The sequence below is a fragment of the Fundulus heteroclitus genome, unplaced genomic scaffold (assembly GCF_011125445.2).
Source record: "Fundulus heteroclitus isolate FHET01 unplaced genomic scaffold, MU-UCD_Fhet_4.1 scaffold_36, whole genome shotgun sequence".
NCBI classification, from domain to species: Eukaryota; Metazoa; Chordata; class Actinopteri; order Cyprinodontiformes; family Fundulidae; genus Fundulus; species Fundulus heteroclitus.
In genome coordinates this window covers 4,104,038-4,124,745 of record NW_023396770.1, presented here as the reverse complement: position 1 = coordinate 4,124,745, position 20,708 = coordinate 4,104,038, and the positions used below count along the sequence as shown (strand labels likewise).

Here is a 20,708-nt window from a genome sequence, read left to right as displayed (position 1 = left end):
ATTTGACAAACCTTAAATACGTTAACAACATGTGTAATGGCACAATCTATATTATATTTGTGAAATATGTGGAGAGGACATGCGGAACTAAAGTGGTGTACTATGAATATTAGTGATTGATGTATAAAAACAAACATAAACAGAACAGCACATATTTAAATTAACTTTCTAATCAATGGTACCATGAATTCACTCTTTAAATTTATTATTTTAACAATAACTTTTTGCCATCAAAGTAGAAACAAACTCATGTCAGCTGCTGTTAGCCAGATTTTGGTTTAAGGCAGTGAGCTGTGCATCTGAGCAAACTGGATGTGAACTTTGATCTCTTGTTCTCCATATATTAAGATCTGAGTTTTTCTTAACTTATCTGAATTTTTTAATGAACCATCCTGAGTTTTAACAGCAAACAGTTTAGATAGTTTTCAGCAAAGTGTGTTATTAACTCCTCCAAGTTTTCATTTGTTTCACTGGGTATCTGTCAGCTGTACTGGCTTCTCTTTACCTCTAGACTCTTAACCTCCAGAGTCCACTTTAGGGTTTTTACTTAAAATAGTCTGAATGGGTTAGGGTTAGAATTAAAAATCAAATGTGATGACATAAGTTATATTTTGGACATTTTCATTTCTTCATTCAAATTCTGTTACTTATCGTATACTTTGATTCTACATTTAAGTGAGAGAGCATTTCAACGTTTTTGGTATTTGTACGTTTCATTTCAACGGGGCTGGACACTTTTGCCGTGCAGCAGAAAGGTCCTTGGTTTAAATACTACCCTGCAGTCTTTTTGCATTGAGTTTGCATGCATGGGTTCTCTGCAGATACTCTGCCTCCTCCCACAGTCAAAAAACAGGTTACTTGCTCTCTGTGTATTGCATGTGCATGGTTGGTTGGCACAGTAGTTAGTGCTCTTGCCTCAGAGCAAGAAAGTCCCAAGTTCAAGTCCTGCTAGGCAGGAGCTGTTCTGTGTGGAGTTTGCATGTTCTCCCCATGTCTGAGTATGTTAACTCTGGGTGCTCCGGTTTCTTGTACCACTAAAAACATGCAGGTCATTTTGGTGATGAGTGGCGGCTCCCTCAGGCAAACGCTCCGTCTGATCTACAAAGTTGGTACATACCTTGTATGTATATTGACAAATTAAGGATGTTAAGGATTTTGCCCTGTGATGGACTGACAACCTCTCCGCAGAGGACCATGCCACACGCTTAATAATTGCTGTACAAAGACACCAGCCTCCCCGCTAATTAGCCTGGATACGGGGGTGTAAACAGTAGATGTATGGTTCAAAACTAACAGTACTTGAACTGATCAAACCTCGACAGACTACGGCTTCAAATAAGGGGTGAGGGGCACCCTGTCGAAAAACCTGGGTCTACATACACCCTCACTCTTGCCCCCATCAGCTTGAGGGGCCAGTGGGCGGGACTGACGCATGCGTCCTGGCCCCCCACCCATTTTTCTAGATCCCATGTCCACGCTGCCCCAGGGGCCAAGCTGTCGCCGTCACAATTTCGCGCAATATTACTGTGGCCACTAGAGGGAGCCACGGTGGGGGTTTGTGGACCAGAGGGGCACTTTTCAATACTTTTGCTAGAATATTTCTCAAACCCTAAAGTGCCTTTCCCCTCGAGGGGCACTGTCACTTTGTGCCCTTTTGCGACTAGATTTTCAGTGAGAATGAAAATGAAAGCGGAATCAAGTGGAAGCAGCAACAAGTTTATTTGTTGGCAGCAGCATTCAGTCTTACAGCCTCAGGAACAACACTCAAAGACACAATCACTGCCTTAAATAACAACAACTGATTAAGGGCTAAACTATTCTGCACCAGATAATTTACAGCTTTCACCTGTAATATTCAATATTATTAAACAAAATATACATATACACATTCCCACTTATTTTTTTATAAATATTTCAGATTTTAGACTTACACCTAAACACTTTAAAACAAATGTGCAAAAAGTCCCCTGCTTTGCCATGTTTTTTCCCAGAACCTATAAATGGGGTCTGGGCTCCTGGAGAACTATTTGTCCAAACACCCTGGAGAAGATATAGAAAAACAGGTGAGTCACCACGTCTTATTAGTTCCTTTATACTCACACTTTTAACAGAGTTTATACCACCATTTGCTTAAGTTTCTGAACAGTAGACTTTCTTACCTCTAAATAACAATTATTTTCTTTTCACAGACATCCACCACATTATACAAATTACTTTGATAAGAACAGTGTCAGTAACAGTGGCGGCTGGTGCTAAAAAAACTGAGGGGGGCGCACACAAACAAACAAATGAAAAACAAAACAAATCTTAAAAAATAGCACTATTTGAACATGAATTTTGCCCTCCTTTCCTTCTGCCCAGCAAATTTCTCAATTATATTCTTGTTAAAGTCAGTCATCTCTGTGACTAGTCTTTTCTCCATTGACAACATGGCCAATGCATTCAGCCTGTCCTGAGTCATTGAGTTTCTCAGAAAAGTCTTGATTCTTTTCAGAGTTGAAAAGCACCTTTCAGCTTTCAGCTGTGGTCATGGGTGTGGTGATGAGGATCTTCAAGAGCGTGACAGTTTCTGAAAAGACTTCTTCTAGATTGTTTTCCTGATTTTAATAACATTTGCTGCCATTTTTTAAGGCTGTGTTATGAAATGTGTTACAGCATTTTTGTGGGACAAGATTATACAAAATTCATTAACAAAATGTTTTATTCCCCATTACCCATAAACTTCAGTATAACTTAAATAATAAAATATTTTGCTGACAAACATTATATCAACATACCTACACAGCATAGACACAACTAAAAGGTATTTCTAACTACAAAGCACATCTTCCTAATATATTAAATAACATTACTATAAACCAGTGTAACAGTGATTTTCCACAACTCACCTCTGCAGCAATCCTTTCATGGTCTTCTACACTGAGTGTCCTACGCCTCTTCTCTGGCTGACTACTACCTACACTGCTTTGACCAACCATGGAGTGGAGAGATCACTTGCCTGCTGCTGAATTTGTAAATTAAGACGATCCGGTCCAAGCTCCTTTATCCTGTTTTTTTCTTCAAGTGAACGCTTTGTAAAAGCATTTTTTTGTAAAGACAAAACAGAATTTTCTCTCATTTTGAAACTACTCAACTTTGCAAGCATAACCGTGAATCAACCTAACGAACTGCAGCTGCGCGAATGAGTCGAATCGGGGATTGTCCAATCACACAATGTTTTTAAAAAAATTAGCCAGTACTAACACTCTACCAGTAATGACACAACAGAATAGGTGTGTCCGGGACGCAGAGCTATGCGCCCTGTGCAAAAACCCTAGATAACCAATTAAAAGTCAGCCTCAGATCACGTGCTTGGCCAAGTTGCTGCGCCTACATTCATTCTCATTAGACCGGCGCCCTGCACATAGGAAAGGAAGTGTGCACAATGTGAGCAATTAAATAGAATTATGTATTTACTATTTTAATAAGTTCTAACATGTCTATTGGACACACAGTATGAATGAATACATTTTTAAGTACTTTGCAGTTCAGAAATCATTTATTATCTAAACGATTTAAAGGGGGCGGCGCCCGAGCGCCCCCTACTGGCCAGCCGCCACTGGTCAGTAATGAAGACTTCTTTATTACAGGCACAAAGTGGAAAGAGAAGAGCAGATGTCAGAACTTCACATTACCATTTCAACACATTTGTGGTGCTTAAAAGAGCCCCTCTCCTTCCAGTCAGTGCCCCCTTACACCTAATATCCGCTCCTTTAAGAAATACTTGTGTGCGGCCTAGAAACCTGCATGTGGGCTCATTGTGATCGTTTCAGCCCGAGCTTTCAAAAAGAGGTCAGTAAGCAAGCAGAGACAATTTCTTGTGAAAAAATGTCATGCTACGGGATGGACCATTCGATATATCATGCAGGACCTAAAACCGAGAAGGAGGTGCCCCCGCTAGCGTCTGTTGGACCTTTGGCATCCGAATGACAGGGGATGTAATGTGCCAGGCCGACGACTTTGACACCCGATGACTCAGGACATATTCGGCTGATCTGGACCAAATTCGACATGTTGCATACATGCAGTAATAGTTACGGATGAGCCAAAGCCCAAATCTCTAGGACAGCTACTTTCGTTTGAAATCATAGCCTTTAGTCATGAAGATAATGTGTTCAAGGTGATTGGGAGAGGCCACTGTCTTTAGGTAGACCAACATCCCTGTGTACTGAGGCTGACAGCCCTTGACAGGACAGGTCCCAATCTCTACTAACTTCTTGGGATTTTTATTCAAAGCTTTCTCCATCCCTCTATCCCTCTTGTCTGTTTCATAATTGTGAAATGGAAAACATTTTATTAAGTATAGGTAAAATTTTAATTTTGGTTTGAGTTTGTTTTTCTCTCTTTTGTTTTAACTGTTTACTCTCTTTCTAACAACTGTTAGGAGAGGTTAACCGGACTCTTGGCAGCTGAATTTTGTTCCAGAACGCTCCGCACAGCCATCTGGAATCACTAAAAGGGATTTCGGTCTCTCTCTTTCCCCATCCTGTGTGTGCGTGAGCTGCAGCATAGCCAGTCAAATTAATCAGATTTTTAAAAAAGGAAAAGGAAAAAGCTTAGGACAAAAATGCTGCCAAGAGTAATTTAATTTGGGTCTGAATATGAAGTTCACTGTTGCATTTTTTACTGAATACTCTGTGAAATACAGTTCAAAGGAGGTTTGTTCTTGAAGCGATGTTTAATTTTCAGTTGCACTGGTTTTATGTTTTAAGGTTTTCCACTCTTTATCAAGATACTCATTATTTCTTCTTCTGCTCTTTGTTCTTGCTAATTTCCCTCATTCCAGACTCTGCCATCACGGTTCTGACTCTGTGCCTGTCCTTTGACCACTGAGCACCTGTCAGCCCCAAGAGTAAGCTCATTGCAGCTGCCCTGATCGGACTCTGATTCACGTTCGACCTGCAGCAGTCTTCACCTCGATAAACTGTTTTCTTAACCATATCTGGTCTTGTCTGGCTGAATTCTGGGTCCTCGGTTTCCAGTCATTACAGCTGAACATCATTTTCATCTCTGTTCCTCTGCCTTGCCAACTGGTATCCTTCTCTCCCTCCTTACTTTCCAACTCACCATATCTCCTGTTATGCCATAAGCTGGTTGAATATGCTTATTATTATTATTAATTATAATTTGGTATTATAATTTAAATAATAAATCATTCAACTCAAATTTCCGCTATAACAAATATAGTTCAAATGGTGGTGATGTTAGCTATAAGCTTGTAAGTATTTATACCACTAATGCATTAGTTAATCTGCTGTTGTGAACTCATTTATGCTGGAATAAATGATCAGGTCGGACTGTTAACCGACCAGGTTTATCCAGCAGGCTGTGAGAACCCCAATGTAACTGCAATTAGAGTTTAAATCCTTATTCCTTATCACCATCCAATGATATTGTCTCTGTATTAATATCAGATGTTAACTCCAAAGGAGGTTAGCTCTGATTTCTGAATAACCATGTAACTGTGAATTGGACTGAACACAAAACAATGTCTATTCCGCAGTCGTTGGTTTTATTGAACCAAAAGCAATTCCCTGTTACAGTAATTCTCTGATTCAAACAACTTTGGAATTCTTACTCATTACTAAACTAAAACATGCAAAATATATATGTGGAAATAAAGAACAAAACAAAAATAAACAATGGATTAAAATGAGCGGTTAGCAGATCTTAACTTAACTCAAAGTTGTTTAACACCGCCCTCGAAACACCGGCATTTCACGTATCAGCATTGATAGACAGAACAGCTTCGGGAATCTCACTGGACGCTTTGATGTCTTACCAAAAGCTAGTTCAGCTAAGCTACCTACAGTTCAGATACACGTCACCCTCCCAAGATGGCTGCTACGATGACGTATGAGGGGAGGTCCTAATGACGTAACCACGCTTACGCTGATGGGATAATGCCTCGCTTCGAAGGGCGCAGCTAACTGGGAGTTTAAAGCAAAGCCCGCGACTTGAGCTCGGACAAAAAGATTAAGTTGATAAGAAGACGCGAAAAGAGAGAGGGGGGAAAGCAGGGAAAAAGATGAAAAGAAATAAAGCGGTAACCCACGGCGGGGTTCTTGATGGATCACAAATCAACACAGCAAATCAATTGTAAAATGCATACACATACAAAGAAAATGTTCAGCAAAATAATTCCAACTTCGTCGTGGAATAAAAGCATTAACCAACACCTACAAAGTTCTACGCCTGCCCAGGCACTTCTAAACACCCTGTTGGTGAGACAGAAATAAAAGGGGAGACCCCGTTACTTTGAGTTGCCTCGGGGCTGGTCCGGAGCGCTCCGAGTGAGGCGGCTTTCTGGACGCGTCTTGACGAGCGCAGTTTTCCGCAGGCTGCGGCGGGACGGGGAAAAAGCTCCTTCGTTTCTTCCTCCGGGTTCAACAGTCGCTTTGTTGGCCAGACAAAGCGGGGTCCTCTTCGATCACTGGGAGATGCGGCGTCTCTCAGTCTTTTGATCAGAGGGAATTTAAAAGTACTTATTTAAGTCGACCTCCTGTTATAAAACAGGGAATAACCGTTGCGTCGAAAAATCTCGGTCCAGCGAGTAATCGAACACGTGGCGTGGGAATCACCCCAACGGAAACAGCTGTGTGTGTGTCTTCTCGGGTTGGCTGAAAGCCAGGGAAGAAGAAAGATTCTCGTGTGTGATCGGCTTTTATAGCCATCACCATAGCAACCTTATCTTGATCGGCGGCCATTTTGCCGTGTTGCGTGATGGGAGTTGGTGGCCATTTTGACCACATTGCATCATGGGTAACGCAGTCCGTTACGTCCCGAATTGATGCCGTTTCCTTGATCGGCGGCCATTTTGCCGTGTTGCGTGATGGGAGTTGGTGGCCATTTTGACCACATGAGTTGGTGGCCATTTTGACCACATTGCATCATGGGTAACGCAGTCCGTTACGTCCCGAATTGATGCCGTTTTCTGTCACGTCTGAACTGGCACAACACTCCTATTCATCTCCCTCAAATCAGAGTCCAACCAATACCTTACAGTCACTGAGTTCTTTAAGTTCCATTGTCTTCACAAGAGCTAAACCACCTGTGTGCTCATACCTCTGTTCTTGTAAGTTACTCTATGTTTCTGCCTCTCCTAGACGAGAGTATTCACTACATCCTCTTTGCAAAGTCTACCCCCATCTGTCCTGCATTCCTGTTCTGGATACCAAACCTGCCCAATACTTCTTAATCATATCTGTTCCCGGCTCCAACGCTTCCATTGAAATCAGCACCAATCACCACTCTCTCATCTCTGAGGATATCCTGTCTCACTCCATCTAACTCAGCCAGAATCTGATTAAAATAACAAGGAGGAATCCTTAAACAAATACTTCATTGAAAAAAAAGTCCCTAAAGTTTGTTTCGTCCAACTTCTCTGTAGTTTTAGCGAAATCAACCAAGAAGGGAGCAGAGAAGAAAAGCAATGCACACAAAGGTTTTTTGCGTGGATACAATTAAGAATAAGTATGTCTTATATGTCATTATTTTCTATTCTAAGCTTTAAATTTCCTAATCAGTTTTCTGCTTCTGTCTCTAAAGTCTAAACATTCTGTCATTCCTTTGGTGGACGAAAGCAGCTAAAAAACTCACTTCTGCCTGTTTAAACTCACCTACATCAGTCTTTGAAACCTACGGTTGATCTGGAGAATCTATTTCTCAAGTGTTAGAATGATATTGATACAGAGCTGAAGCTTCTGTCAGGTTGTCTGGTGGTGTTGTTCTTTCAGGTGGCCACCTGAGGGCGGTGTGAAGCAGCTATTGGGTGCTGGTTTCCCCACGGACCTGATCATCATCATCATCATCATCATCATCATCATCATCATCATCATCATCATCATCCAGCTCACTGTCGTGATCCACCATTAATTTGCTGAGAGAAAAATCCCAACAAAGTGTTAAGAGCCAGAATAACTTTATTGGATGTGTAGGAAAAAATACTTGAGACTCTTTACACCATGTAACACAGCAACCATAATACCCATTTAAAAACTTTTAGCTGAATTCAGGGTCAGTTTTCCAAGCACTTAAAAATTTGCTTAAAAAGTTAAAACAGTTCCACAAAGTTTCTAACTTACAGTTTAATTTATCATCCTCAGAGTAGCAGTTTTCCTAAAATAAAATAATTAGCTTTATTTCATAATGTAATTAATCTAGTTTTTTAAACTCGACTACTTTAACCTCATGTAAATCACCTTTGAATGTGGAAAAACTGATGTTTAAGTTTTCTTAAAAATTAAAAGTTAGAATGATTTAATCTTTATAACATTGGATTAAAAATGCTTTACATGTATTTTGATTTACTCAAAACATTCTTTTTTAACACATTCTTATTGATTGTTCTATTTACATTTTCTTTTTGCAAAAACTTGTGTTCTAAAATGTATAAAACTAAACAGTCCTTCTCAGCCAAAGCACAGGTTTGTTTTTCTCAAATACGAAGAGCAACTGAAAAACGTCTGATTTCTAAAGTCATCACAATGTTTATGGATACATTTTGTTCTTACTGAACATCAACAAACTCAATATATTCAGTGACTAAAATACATTACAAATAAAAACCATAAATGTTCCTAAAACTAAATTAGAATTGCTCCCATTTCTAACTTGACAGTAATCCAGTCAGAGGAATTATTGCTTATAATAAAAAGGCTCATCAGATGGTTTGTGTGAATCTCCTCAGGTCTATAACCCACTAAGGTGTGAGGAGCTGCTGGCCCTCTCTTGGTCTGAAAGATCTCTTCATCTGTCCAGCAAAGTCAGTACAAACACTGCAGTGCAGATGCTGTTGCTCTGCAGGTTTTCAGAACATTGCCTGCTTTCCTCTCCACTGCGTGTGATGACTTAGGCAGATTATTTTGTCAATGCTGCAGTGGTTCTCTAAGGCAGGAAGCTTCTTATCAGTTCCTCAGTAACATCACTGAATCTTCAGGGTATGGTGTGTATGCACATTTAGTTTCAGCTCATCTCTGCAGTATGTCTGGCAGCATTTTAAAGTCTAGTTTAGCTTCTCATGCACTCTGCATTTCCTCTCTGCAGTTGACATTTTCTATCATATGAGAAGGGATTGGGAACTCTTGCAGCCACTGCTGTTCTTATTGAGTCAGAGGAAGGCTGCTAAGCAGTATTGTGTCACCTGCATCTACAGACACTGAGGGGTCATCACTGCTCAGTCAAACTCAACGGATGCTACTCTTTGAAGAATTAACTGAATACAAGACAGCTGCTGTGGAATCAGGAAAAAATTAGATTAATTTAAGAAATGTGAGATCTTTTATTACAGTTGCAAAGGTCAGATCTCCAAATATGGTCACAAAATCTGTGTCCTTGAACTGTAACTTAATGTTTCCCTCCACAGTTTGTTTCATATGAGCGATCAGCAAACATGCATCTGACAGATTCATGTGTTCTCTAATGTGTTTAAAATCATCTCTTATTAGTGTAACTATTAGAATAAAAACACGTTAAACAAACAACAGGACTGACTGCAGCTCATTAGCAGACGTCACAGTTCCTCTTTGACGCCTCATGCTAAGGGAATTACATCATGTTGTATAAAAATTTACCTATATAAAAATAAATAAAACTTAATTAATCTTCTGTGTTATGTTCGTCACAAGCAGACCCTTCAGCTGAAACATGGCTCACTTTAGTTTATCTGAGTGTTACAAGGTGAATGATTAAATGTAGTTTAAATGCTGTTTTCTGACTAAACTTTGTGCAACTAGTTCGTTCTGTCTGTGGTTTTCTGTCAGTTTCTAAAAAACACAAAATGACAGAGTACATGGTGGGTGTTGGTGCGAAGTTATTTTCATCTATTAATTCAGCTGAAAAGAGGAAATAACATCAGTTATTTCAGATGTGCAGCAGATAAAAGTCTCTCAGTGTTCAGCAGCTGATAGAAGGACCGGAGATGTTGGTTCTGGAACTGGTTCTGATCGTTGTGCTTCAGTTTGAAGGTAAAGATCTGTTTTCTTTCTAATGAGGCTGAGACAGATTAAAGGACACTTTGGTTTACTGTTATTTATAGAGATATGATAATTAACATTTAGTGTTTGACTAATACATGCTACACAAATGAACTTCTCCAATCAGGTTTTGCCAAAATATATAAAAACATGTTTAGAAAAGTTTGAATCAGCATTATTTTAGCATAGCTTTCTCTAAAGGTGAATAAAAATAAACATTCTAAAAATAAATCAAACTTGATTGAACACATGGATGGATGGATGGATGGATGGATGGATGGATGGATAGATAGATAGCATATTTTTAGTTTCACCTTCATGATTGTGTTTGTTAAGGACGAAGTGTGTAAAACTTTAATGTTTTTTTGTCTCTGCTGCAGGCACCAGAGGAGGAAAACTTTATCTCTGTCACAGATCTGGAGATGATGTCGTTCTACCTTGTAACAGTTCTTCATCTTCTTACTCATGCTCCATTGTTAACTGGTTTTACATGAGAAATACAACCTCAAACTATCTGTTGGAGGTTCAGGATGGAAAAGTTGTTCAGAGTTCACCTCAAGCTGCCAGGTTAAATGTGGACAGTAAATACTCTCTGATGATCAACAACATCACTGCTGAGGATGCTGGATGGTACACCTGTCGACCTGGTTCAGAAACCAACTTTGATGACAATGTATATCTGAGTGTTTTGACCAGTGAGTTTGTAGACTTGAAGGATCTGACGCTGTCAGACTCTTCCCTTCTGATTAACATTGTGAAATACTTATGTTGGACAGATGTTTCTGACATCAGCAGTTCTGATGAATATCTGATGCAGTCAGAAGTTAAAATGTTGTTCTGTCAGAGTGAGAATCATTTATTCAGCGCTGTGTGATGTCTGGACGTTACACCTGTCAGCTTTGGGATGGAGGACGCTTTGACACACATGTGTATTTAAACATGATGAGCAGTGAGTAATCTAAACTCATCGACTTTTATACCTGCTGATATCAGTCCTTCTTAACCCTGAAATCCCTGCATGGAGTTGGCTGTTTAGATTATGATGTGTGGTTATCATCTGAGTGAAGCCTGGACTGGAACCAGATCTGTTTTTTTTTTTTTTAATAGATTAAACAATTAATTGTATTACTTTCATAGTGTGCTATTTATTTTGTAGTAGTTAAGGTTCCTCAATTAAACTTGTAGCCTTTTTACTTTTTACACCTTTCTTACTTCCTGTCAGATGTTAGTCTGCAATATGTTCATTGAACGTGCTGTTTATAAGCCTAAATATTAAAGTTGTCTTGTTAATATTTTCATTCTGAAAAGTTAATGTCTTGTTTTCTTCCAGTCTCTCCATCTCCACCAGGTGCTAATCTAACAAAGGAAGAAGATTTCACATTACGGTGTTCTCTGAAGAGATACAGAGGGTTGGGTCCTTGTCCAGAGAAAAGCCTCCTCTGGGTGGATGAGACAGGAAGTGAGCTGCTTGGTGAAGGTGTTGGGTTTAAGTCTGGAGGACAGACTGGCTGTGATTCTAATCTCACTGTGAAGCTTCAGAGCAGCAGCAACAGCAGATACACCTGACAGTTTGTTGAGGGAGACATCGTGAAGATAGAAGCTCACTACCAGTTCGAAGGTATTATGTCATCCTATTAAGGCAAAACTACAATAACATTTGTGATTACATCTGTATTATCTTTGTGTTGTGATCAAATAATATCTGTTTAAATTGTAGCTTGTATTAGCTGTTGTTTTTACAGTCTGCATTGCATGTTTTGTAATCTCAGATTTTTTTAACAGGAGTTCGTGGCAACAGAACCATGATCTTTATCATCCTTGGAGCAGTGATTGGGGTTCTGCTGCTGCAGCTGGTTCTTAGTGCTATTTTTATAAAACTCAGGAAAACCAGAGTTAAAGAGGCTCACATAACCACAACAGGTACTAAATTTCTTTCAATTGAATTGTAATTATATGTTATACTATCACATGGAGGTGAGGCGGGGGGTCTGCATGCTCGTTTGTCTTTGGGAGACACCACACATGGTCGGAGATTGGGCAAGCCAATCCAACAAGTTGAATATCCCTGATTTGAGGTCAGCAGAGTGGATATTCTCTTGAGATTTTTTCAAGAGACATGCCGATAACCAGTGCCACTCAGAAGGGGAAGATTGGGGTGAAAATCAGGCTAAAGATCCTGGCATTTGAACCAGCCTTAAGATGGTTATATTTGTTATCGCCTGAAAGGTACTTTTGGATGTTCTGCAGGAACTGAGCCTTTAAAACAGAGTCCAAATGAAGCAACAATAGTTACTGCTCAGAGAGGTTGAGGATTCTTCTATTCAAATATTCGTATCATTGCACATTCACTCTGTCAAATGAAAGAGCTAACAAAAAACTTTTAAATGCAGCAATGTACTAAAATCACATTTTTATTTATAAATCTCAACACAGTCTTATTGTAAACTTCCGTGGAAGTAAAATATGAAAACCATCGATGACTATTTACACACAATAGGTAACTATTACTGTCATTTAAATGTATTTTTCTAGTTCCTCAGAAGGTTTTCCTGGATCAGTGTTTTTTTTTTTTTTTGCTTGTTACCAACCAGGCCAGTGAATTAAAGAGTTACTGAACATCTCTGAACATTTAAGGTATTTGTTGATTTTCTTCTGTTACACAATATATTTCCTGAGTAAGAGTTGTTTTTAATAATTTATTGTAATGGTCAGTAACAAGTAAAAAGTAAAAGTTTCCCACGGTCTAAAGACTTACTGCCTCCAGTCAAGATCAGCTCTTTTTCAGTTTGTTTAAGTTTGACCTGAGTTGCTGCTTCTGTCCATAGTGCTGGACAGTTAGTTTGACCTTGCTTAAGCTTGACCTGACTTGCTGCTGCTGTCCATGGTGCTGGAAAGTCAGTTTGACCTCGCTTAAACTTGACCTGCGTTGCTGCTGCTGTCCATGGTGCTGGACAGTCAGTTTGACCTTGCTTAAGTTTTACCTGAGTTGCTGCTGCTGTCCATGGTGCTGGACAGTCAGTTTGACCTTGCTTAAGTTTTACCTGAGTTGCTGCTGCTGTCCATGGTGCTGGACAGTCAGTTTGACCTTGCATAAGTTTGACTTGAGTTGCTGCTGCTGTCCATGGTGCTGGAAAGTCAGTTTGACCTCGCTTAAACTTGACCTGAGTTGCTGCTGCTGTCCATGGTGCTGGAAAGTCAGTTTGACCTCGCTTAAACTTGACCTGAGTTGCTGCTGCTGTCCATGGTGCTGGACAGTCAGTTTGACCTTGCTTAAGTTTTACATGAGTTGCTGCTGTCCATGGTGCTGGACAGTCAGTTTGACCTTGCTTAAGTTTTACCTGAGTTGCTGCTGCTGTCCATGGTGCTGGACAGTCAGTTTGACCTTGCTTAAGCTTGACCTGAGTTGCTGCTGCTGTCCATGGTGCTGGACAGTCAGTTTGACCTTGCTTAAGCTTGACCTGAGTTGCTGCTGCTGTCCATGGTGCTGGACAGTCAGTTTGACCTTGTATTGAACAAGGTCAAACTGACTGTCATATCTCCTCCCTCCCAGCAGAGCCTGCTGTGCTGCTCTGATGTTTACCTGTCTTTGTTTTCTGAGCAACCCTCTATCCCCGATTTCTGTCTGTTGTGAAACTGGAAAGCTGTGGAGTTTTTTGTAAAATTTCGTTAACCAAAAGTAATGGTTTGTATTTTTTCTTTCCTTTTTTAACTTAACTGCATTCCTTCTGTCTGCCTATTGTGGAACTTGGAGTCATTCCTTGTTGTCCATGGACCGTTGAAAAGTCACATGATCGAGTTTAAGCTCCTACGATGTCTCCTGACATGACGCTATGAATAATTTTCTACTTTGGTCCAAAACTATTCCTGTCTTCTTCCAGAAGCATCTTTGCAAACCAATAGTTCAGGGAACTGGATTTGGCAAATTTTAAATGGCTCAAACAATTAAATTTTTATTTGAATAGCTTGGTTTACAAATTTGTGCAGTTACAGCAGCTCCTTATTGGGGTTATATGAAAGCTTCCCACTATGAGCTGTCGGCACAGCAGGAAGTTATCCTGCTCTGTAGACTCTTTAGCTGGTTTCTGGGTACTTAAAATAAAAGAAGCAGAAAGACAAATCCAGCGATATAGAATAAGAATGAAAATGTGATGTGGTTACAAAGATGCAGATTGTCTTTACTGTAGCGTTGGATAAAGGTTTACTGTCCATTTGTTCTCAGGATGAGGCGGAGTCCAGCATGATCTATGCCAACGTTGACCATTTTAGACCCAAAACCTCTACTAAGAAGAAGGTATGAAACCTAATAACCAATTTAACAAAGATCCCAATTATAGATGTTCTTGTTTGATTTTGTGATACTAATGAACAATAATGTGGTTTCTGTGCTGCAGGTCAAAGAGGACGAAGACACTGTGACGTATTCTACTGTTAGGACCAAAAATAAGTCGGAGGCAAAAATCTACCCCAGCAGTCTCTACAGCTGTGTAACAAAGCTAAAATAGGCAAATACGGAAAAGAAACGTCTCATCACATCTCTGCCTTTATTTAACCTTGTTAGAAGAAGTGGACTGATGAGTTTAGGTTTCTGTGACACAAAAGCTTTTATTTATAGCCTGAACTGTTTTTTTTTATTTTTTTATTTCCATAATTGTAAGGATTTTAAAGCAGAAATTTACTGAGTCATGATAGAGCTTTGTTTCATTTGCCAAATATATGGAATGCAAATACTGAATTGAAGAGATGCAACATAAGTATTTGGTGCATAAAATCATGTATAATAGTATAAAAATAACTCAACATATTTTAATCCAAATTGGACTTCAGGGTACCATAAAATCACCATCTTTCTCTAATGCAAAACTTTCTGCCATCAATGTAGAAACAACGTCATACCAGCTGCTGTTTGCCAGTTTCTGGTTTATGTCAGTGTGCTACGCATCTTAACAAACTGTATCTGAACATTAAACTTCTGTTCTGAACATATTCAGATCTGAGTTTTTTCTGGATTTATCTGAAAGGATTGTAAATTAATTATTCTGCGCTTTTACAGAAAATAGTAAAATGTTTATCTTTCAGTATAGCTTGTTACTAAATCCTCCAAGTTTTCACATGTTTTACTGCTGCGCTGTCAGCTGCACTGGCTTCTCTTTACCTTCAGAGTCAATTTTTAAGATCCTGGTTACAACAGAGGTCTGCATGAACAAGCCACTCCAACTTTCAGGTCATACATTCCTCCTGGATGAGCACAGAGCCACTGCTGATGGTCACCTGCATTGTGTCGCTGGCTTTGCAGCAATCCCTCAGACTGACCATGCATGTAGAGACAGTGAAGAGAAAAACCTCTCTTTGACAGGAAGAAACCTCCAGCAGAACCAGAACCAGTGTGGACGGTCATCTGCCTCGACTGACGTGGCATCTGAGAGGAGAGATCAGAGACACAGAACGAGCACAGCAGCACGGGGTACTGTACTAATGGAGTATTTCTATGTAAAAGAAAAGTTAATTCTTGGTTACAATACTATCTTTTAAAGTAGCTTCACAGCAGAGCAAACAAAACGTTATGTTGGTATTCAACTCTAGAAGATAAAAAACAGCACATAAGATTAGTCACAGTAAATGCTCAGCTTACAGCTGATGGCTGAGGTTCCATTTCTTCTTAAGTAGGGATGGTTCAACAGCCAGTTCTTCATTGGTGCTGATTCAATTAGGTGTATTTGTGCATTGTTGCAGAAAGCTGCTGTTCTTTAATATCAAATACTCTAAACCCAGAGATGTATATTTACTTCTTTTAGCACCTTCACTGTTTATGACATCTAACTCATCATCATATGTTCCATATTCTAAGAAAGTATTTTCTTAGAATAAGGAACATCTGTTTCCATGGTGACCACAGTGTAGTTCACTGACAGTTCAAGAAATAGCAGAACTTGGGTATAATGAAGAGAAAATGTTGACAAAAATGATCAAAATGCATTTCTTTTGATTCAGAAGTTTAAACTTCAGCTCATGGAAGTCATCATTGTGTGAGTACTGGTACACCAAAATAAATTTTCTATAGTAAACAGACTGCAAATAAAACCAATCAAATTACTCTCCATGTGTTTAAGAATGGTGAGAAAATGGAAATTAGGTTTGAGCAGAAAAACGGTTCTGATAGATACTTCATTGTCCTCGCCACTCATGACAAGAAATGAATGCTTCCTCTTTTCTAAACTTGTCAGAAGATAAAATAAAGCCTGTTACTTAGTTTTGAATCAACAGAAATGTGGCTGTAATTCTGCAAATGGCAGTAGGGCCACCGGGAGGAGTTAGAGGAGCTTGATTTATTTCACAGATCATTTTTCTCAGATTTTACTGTCAGGACATAGTGACAGTTTTAACAACTATGACCTGGAGCTTTAATGTCAATGTCAAATGTAATGTTTGGTGTGCAGCTCTTTAGGTGGATGAGACACACCTGTGTAGTGAAGCTTTTCTGTCTTCTTTTTCCTTGTCATGTTCATCTAGAGGGCTTGCTTTAACCCATTGACACAAATTGCAACCTTATGGGTAAAAACTAATGCTGAAAATTCAGTCAATCTAATACACCACATTCCACAGGCTGAGAGTCTTTGACGGGACAGGTCACTGGTGCAACTACCTTCTTGAGCTTTTAGTTTAAAGTCTTCTCCAACCCTCCATCCTTGATTTTTGCCTGTTTTGAGAGCCATCAAGTTTTTTAGCTAAGTGTTAATAATGAAAGCTAAAAGTATGGTTTGCATTTGTTTCTCTCCTTTCTTTTAATTCAACTGCATTCCTTCTGTCTGCCCATTATGGAACTTGGAGTCATTCCATCTGTGAACCTTTAAGAAGTCACATGCATATAAGTGTATATTGAGGGAGACAGTATAATGTCAGTATAATGTCATATGTCATCACAATGAGAGACAGACTGGAGTCTATGAAACCTAAAGGCATTAAAACAGCAACAGAAAACCTGTTTTGACTGAAAGGCCAATGACAGAGTCTTCACACTGGGCCAAAAGATACTGTTGTTGTTGCCTACTAGTGATAACAAGTTGCAAGTGAAAGCCTGCTACGGCTGACCTCTCCCATCTCTCTCCCTCTGAGCAGGAAACCATCTTTCCTCTCATTGACCCAACTCCAGGACTTCCAGGAAACCCCAGGTTTTACCTCTCTGGTCCAGCACAGAATGCATCTAAAAAAGGAGGTCCCAGTCCTGCAAAGGGGCCCAAAGATCCTCGAGCGGTTGGTCCCAGTATTAAAAAAGGAGATGTTTGAACGTGGAATAATTGAACAATCAAGTAGTAAATGGTGCACCCAAATTGTGTTGGTACCCCAAAAGGATGGCTCTTTATGATTTTGCATTGACTTTAGATATGTGATCAGTATCTCCAGTATCTTTGATCTGTACCCAATACCTCACGTAGATGACCTGCTGGAGCGGGTAGGAGGAGCCACGCTCATCACCACCTTGGACCTCAGCAAGGGTTATTGGCAGCTTGTGTTGGCCCCTGAAGCCAAAGAACTGACAGTCTTTAGAACACTATTTGGCATGTACCAGTTCAAAGTAAAGCCATTTGGTCTGCAGGGGGCCCCAGCAACCTTTCAGCGCCTGATGGACTACATCCTGAGAGGCATCTCAAACTTCTCGGCCACCTACCTGGATGATGTCTTGTTTAAAGCCGCTCATGGAAGGCGCATCTACATCATCTCCAGGAGGTGCTGCGAAGAATCAAGGCTTCTGGGCTGACCATCAACCCCCATAGATGTGCTGTGGCCCATCAGGAGGTGTGGTACCTGGGTTTCACCATCGGTTATGGCCTGCTAAAGATAAGATAAGATAGGCTTTATTGATCTCACATTGGAGAAATTCACCTGCCACATCAGCTCATAAAAGAAGGTGCAAAGTAGGAAAGGTGCATCAGTTATATACAGTGAATCTTCATATATACAGTGGATCAAAAGAATACAAAAAGAAAAATAAAATAAAAAAAGATATAGGAATGGGCATATGTCTTATTTACATTCACAGTATATATATATATATATATATATATATATATATATATATATATATATATATATATATATATATATATATATATATATATATATATATATATATATATATATATATAAACATTGTTCCTGCAAACCAGGCCAATAACAACCCTAACGACTCCCTGTTACAGGAGCGTGGACCAGTTTCTGTCCAATCTGCTGGCTTAATGGCTTTAACAACCACCCATTACTAAGGGGTGGACCTGTTTCTGTTGAATTTGCATGTTATCTAAGCCATTACAAGGCCTTTGTTTGGGCAGTGGTATATAGCTTGGTACTCATCATTACTCCAGACTTTTTAAATTGAGAAAGCTTCCTGGAGAGGAAGCGAAAAATCTTTAACTACGAAAATACTTTGTGTTTTATTACTTCCTCTTTTTCCACTTGGTCCGTCTGACCATAGACATTATATACGTAGATGCCCCATTGGACGCGTCCAGCTCCTAGGCTGACGTGCCTACAGGGCGGCCATCTTTGGTCAGACCACAGATCAGACAGCTGCTGTCAGAATGAATAGGAGTCAGCTCAGATCTCATTTTAATCATACGTTCACAATGGTGGTGACCTTTCAGTCAGATTACACATATTTATTCAGAATCAAAGCAATTTAAACTGAAGTAAAACTGGATGATATATATATATATATATATATATATATATATATATATATATATATATATATATATATATATATATATATATATATATATATATACTCAGTTATATATATATATATATACTCAGTTATATATTTTGCTGTTATATAATAATATAATACACACACATAAATTATACACACATCTCTCTCTCTCTCTCTATCTATCTATCTATCTATCTATCTATCTATCTATCTATCTATCTATCTATCTATATATATATATATATATATATATATATATATATATATATATATAGGGTTTTTTTTGCTATGATTTTGTAATCTCTTTGATTTTAAGATGCATTATTCATTATTTGTTGATTTTTTTTCCCCTCTGCATTGCGGTTTGTATTAGATAATTTTTAAATGCTGTTATTGGCACCTCTGCTCTCACAAGTCTGTATATAGTTTTGCTGCTATGTAGATAAGTGCTGTTGTCATCACATACTCTTAAAAAGTGTCAGATGGTCACTAATTAGTATCTGTTGTTTGTACAGTTTAAAGTGTCATTTATAAATGTATTTACACATAAAGTAGGAAGCTACCCTTTTGGATCCGATTGATGATAAGAGGGATTGTAATGAGTAGTCTATGAAAATAAATATTCATCAAATATATATATTTATATATATTCCAGCAACTCAATACTTGCTGGAATGAATTATAAATGTCTCCCAGCAGGGATGGAAGTAGAGATAAACCAGTGAGATAAACACAAAATAAATGAAGGTTTTGCCGAATTAAAACAACAAAAAATGCCATCAGAACCAGCAGCACTTCACACACGACAAGGCCGAGGGAAGTGTACTACAGAGCGGCTAACATTAGCCAAGGCTCCGGTAAGGCTCGGAGGTCTGCGGGTCACTCTGGTCCGCTCATGTCGGTCTTTTTCTTTTTAAGTAACACTAACTCTGTAAACAGGCCATATAGGGAAGCTTAAAGTATAATGTTGTCGCCTCAATCGTACTTTTAAAGAACAGCAGCAGCAGAAAAGGTAATTTTTCACTTACCACTGTGATCTCTGTTAGCACTGTCCATAATCAAGCTTTGGCCCAGGTGCATTCTGGGAAAGCGGCCAGTCGTCTGCTCTGATGCAGGCTCGTTTCTGGGGAGCCAGGCCTTGGCCAATAGTTGTGAAGCTTTGCCGGTGACACCGCCCCCCTCTCCCCCCTCCCTCCCTGTCATCATATTAACATTAACGGCTGCAGTCAGACAGACCAAGTGGAAAAAGAGGAAGTAACAAAACACGAACTAGAAATACACGAAGTGGAAAAAGAGGAAGTTAAAAAAACACCAAGTAGAAATACATGAAGTGGAAAAAGGGGAAGTTAAAAAACACCAAATAGAAAAACACGTAGTGTAAAAAGAGGAAGTATTAAAACACCAAGTCAGTGTTTCGCGCAGGAATTTGCTTAGGTGAGGCGGTGAGTTGGGGGGTGGGGGGGATGAAGCTTTGCGCGGAGGACTCGCGAAGCGGGGGGCGGGGGAGGGGGGGGTGAGGGGTGGGGGAAGACAAGTTTTGCGCGGACAGACTCGCGGAGCGGGGGGGTGGTCGATGACAACTTTTGCGTGCGGGGGGGGGAGCCGTATCCATGTGTTTTTTCTCTGCCATTCACTATATGCACGCACGAAAGCAACAACAAAAAAACGCGTGTTAACGTCAAATAAACATGCAAGCATATCGAGTTAATTTCTTTTTTTTGGAATCTTGGCGAGGCAGCCGCCTCGCCAAGATAGCGCTGCGGGAAAGCCTGCCAAGTAGAAATACACGTAGTGAAAAAAGAGGAAGTAATAAACACCAAGTAGAAATACACGTAGTGGAAAAAGAAGAAGTAATAAAACACCAAGTAGAAATACATGTAGTGGAAAAAGAGGAAGTTAAAAAATATGAGGTAGAAATACATGAAGTGGAAAAGGGGAGAAGGAAATAAAAAGGGCAGGCGGAAATCCTTTGGGTAAACAGAAAAGTTAGC

General features: G+C 39.5%; 1 protein-coding gene across 1 annotated transcript in view; it reads left to right on the top strand.

The window, feature by feature from the left end:
* The window catches only part of LOC110368380, a 718,672-nt gene extending 703,624 nt beyond the window's left edge, over positions 1-15,048 (top strand). The window contains exon 8 of the mRNA XM_036130484.1: positions 14,405-15,048. Coding sequence (XP_035986377.1) covers positions 14,405-14,515 — 111 coding nt within the window. The 3' untranslated portion in view covers positions 14,516-15,048. The remainder of the gene's footprint in view (positions 1-14,404) is intronic.
* The last annotated feature ends 5,660 nt before the right edge of the window (positions 15,049-20,708 follow it).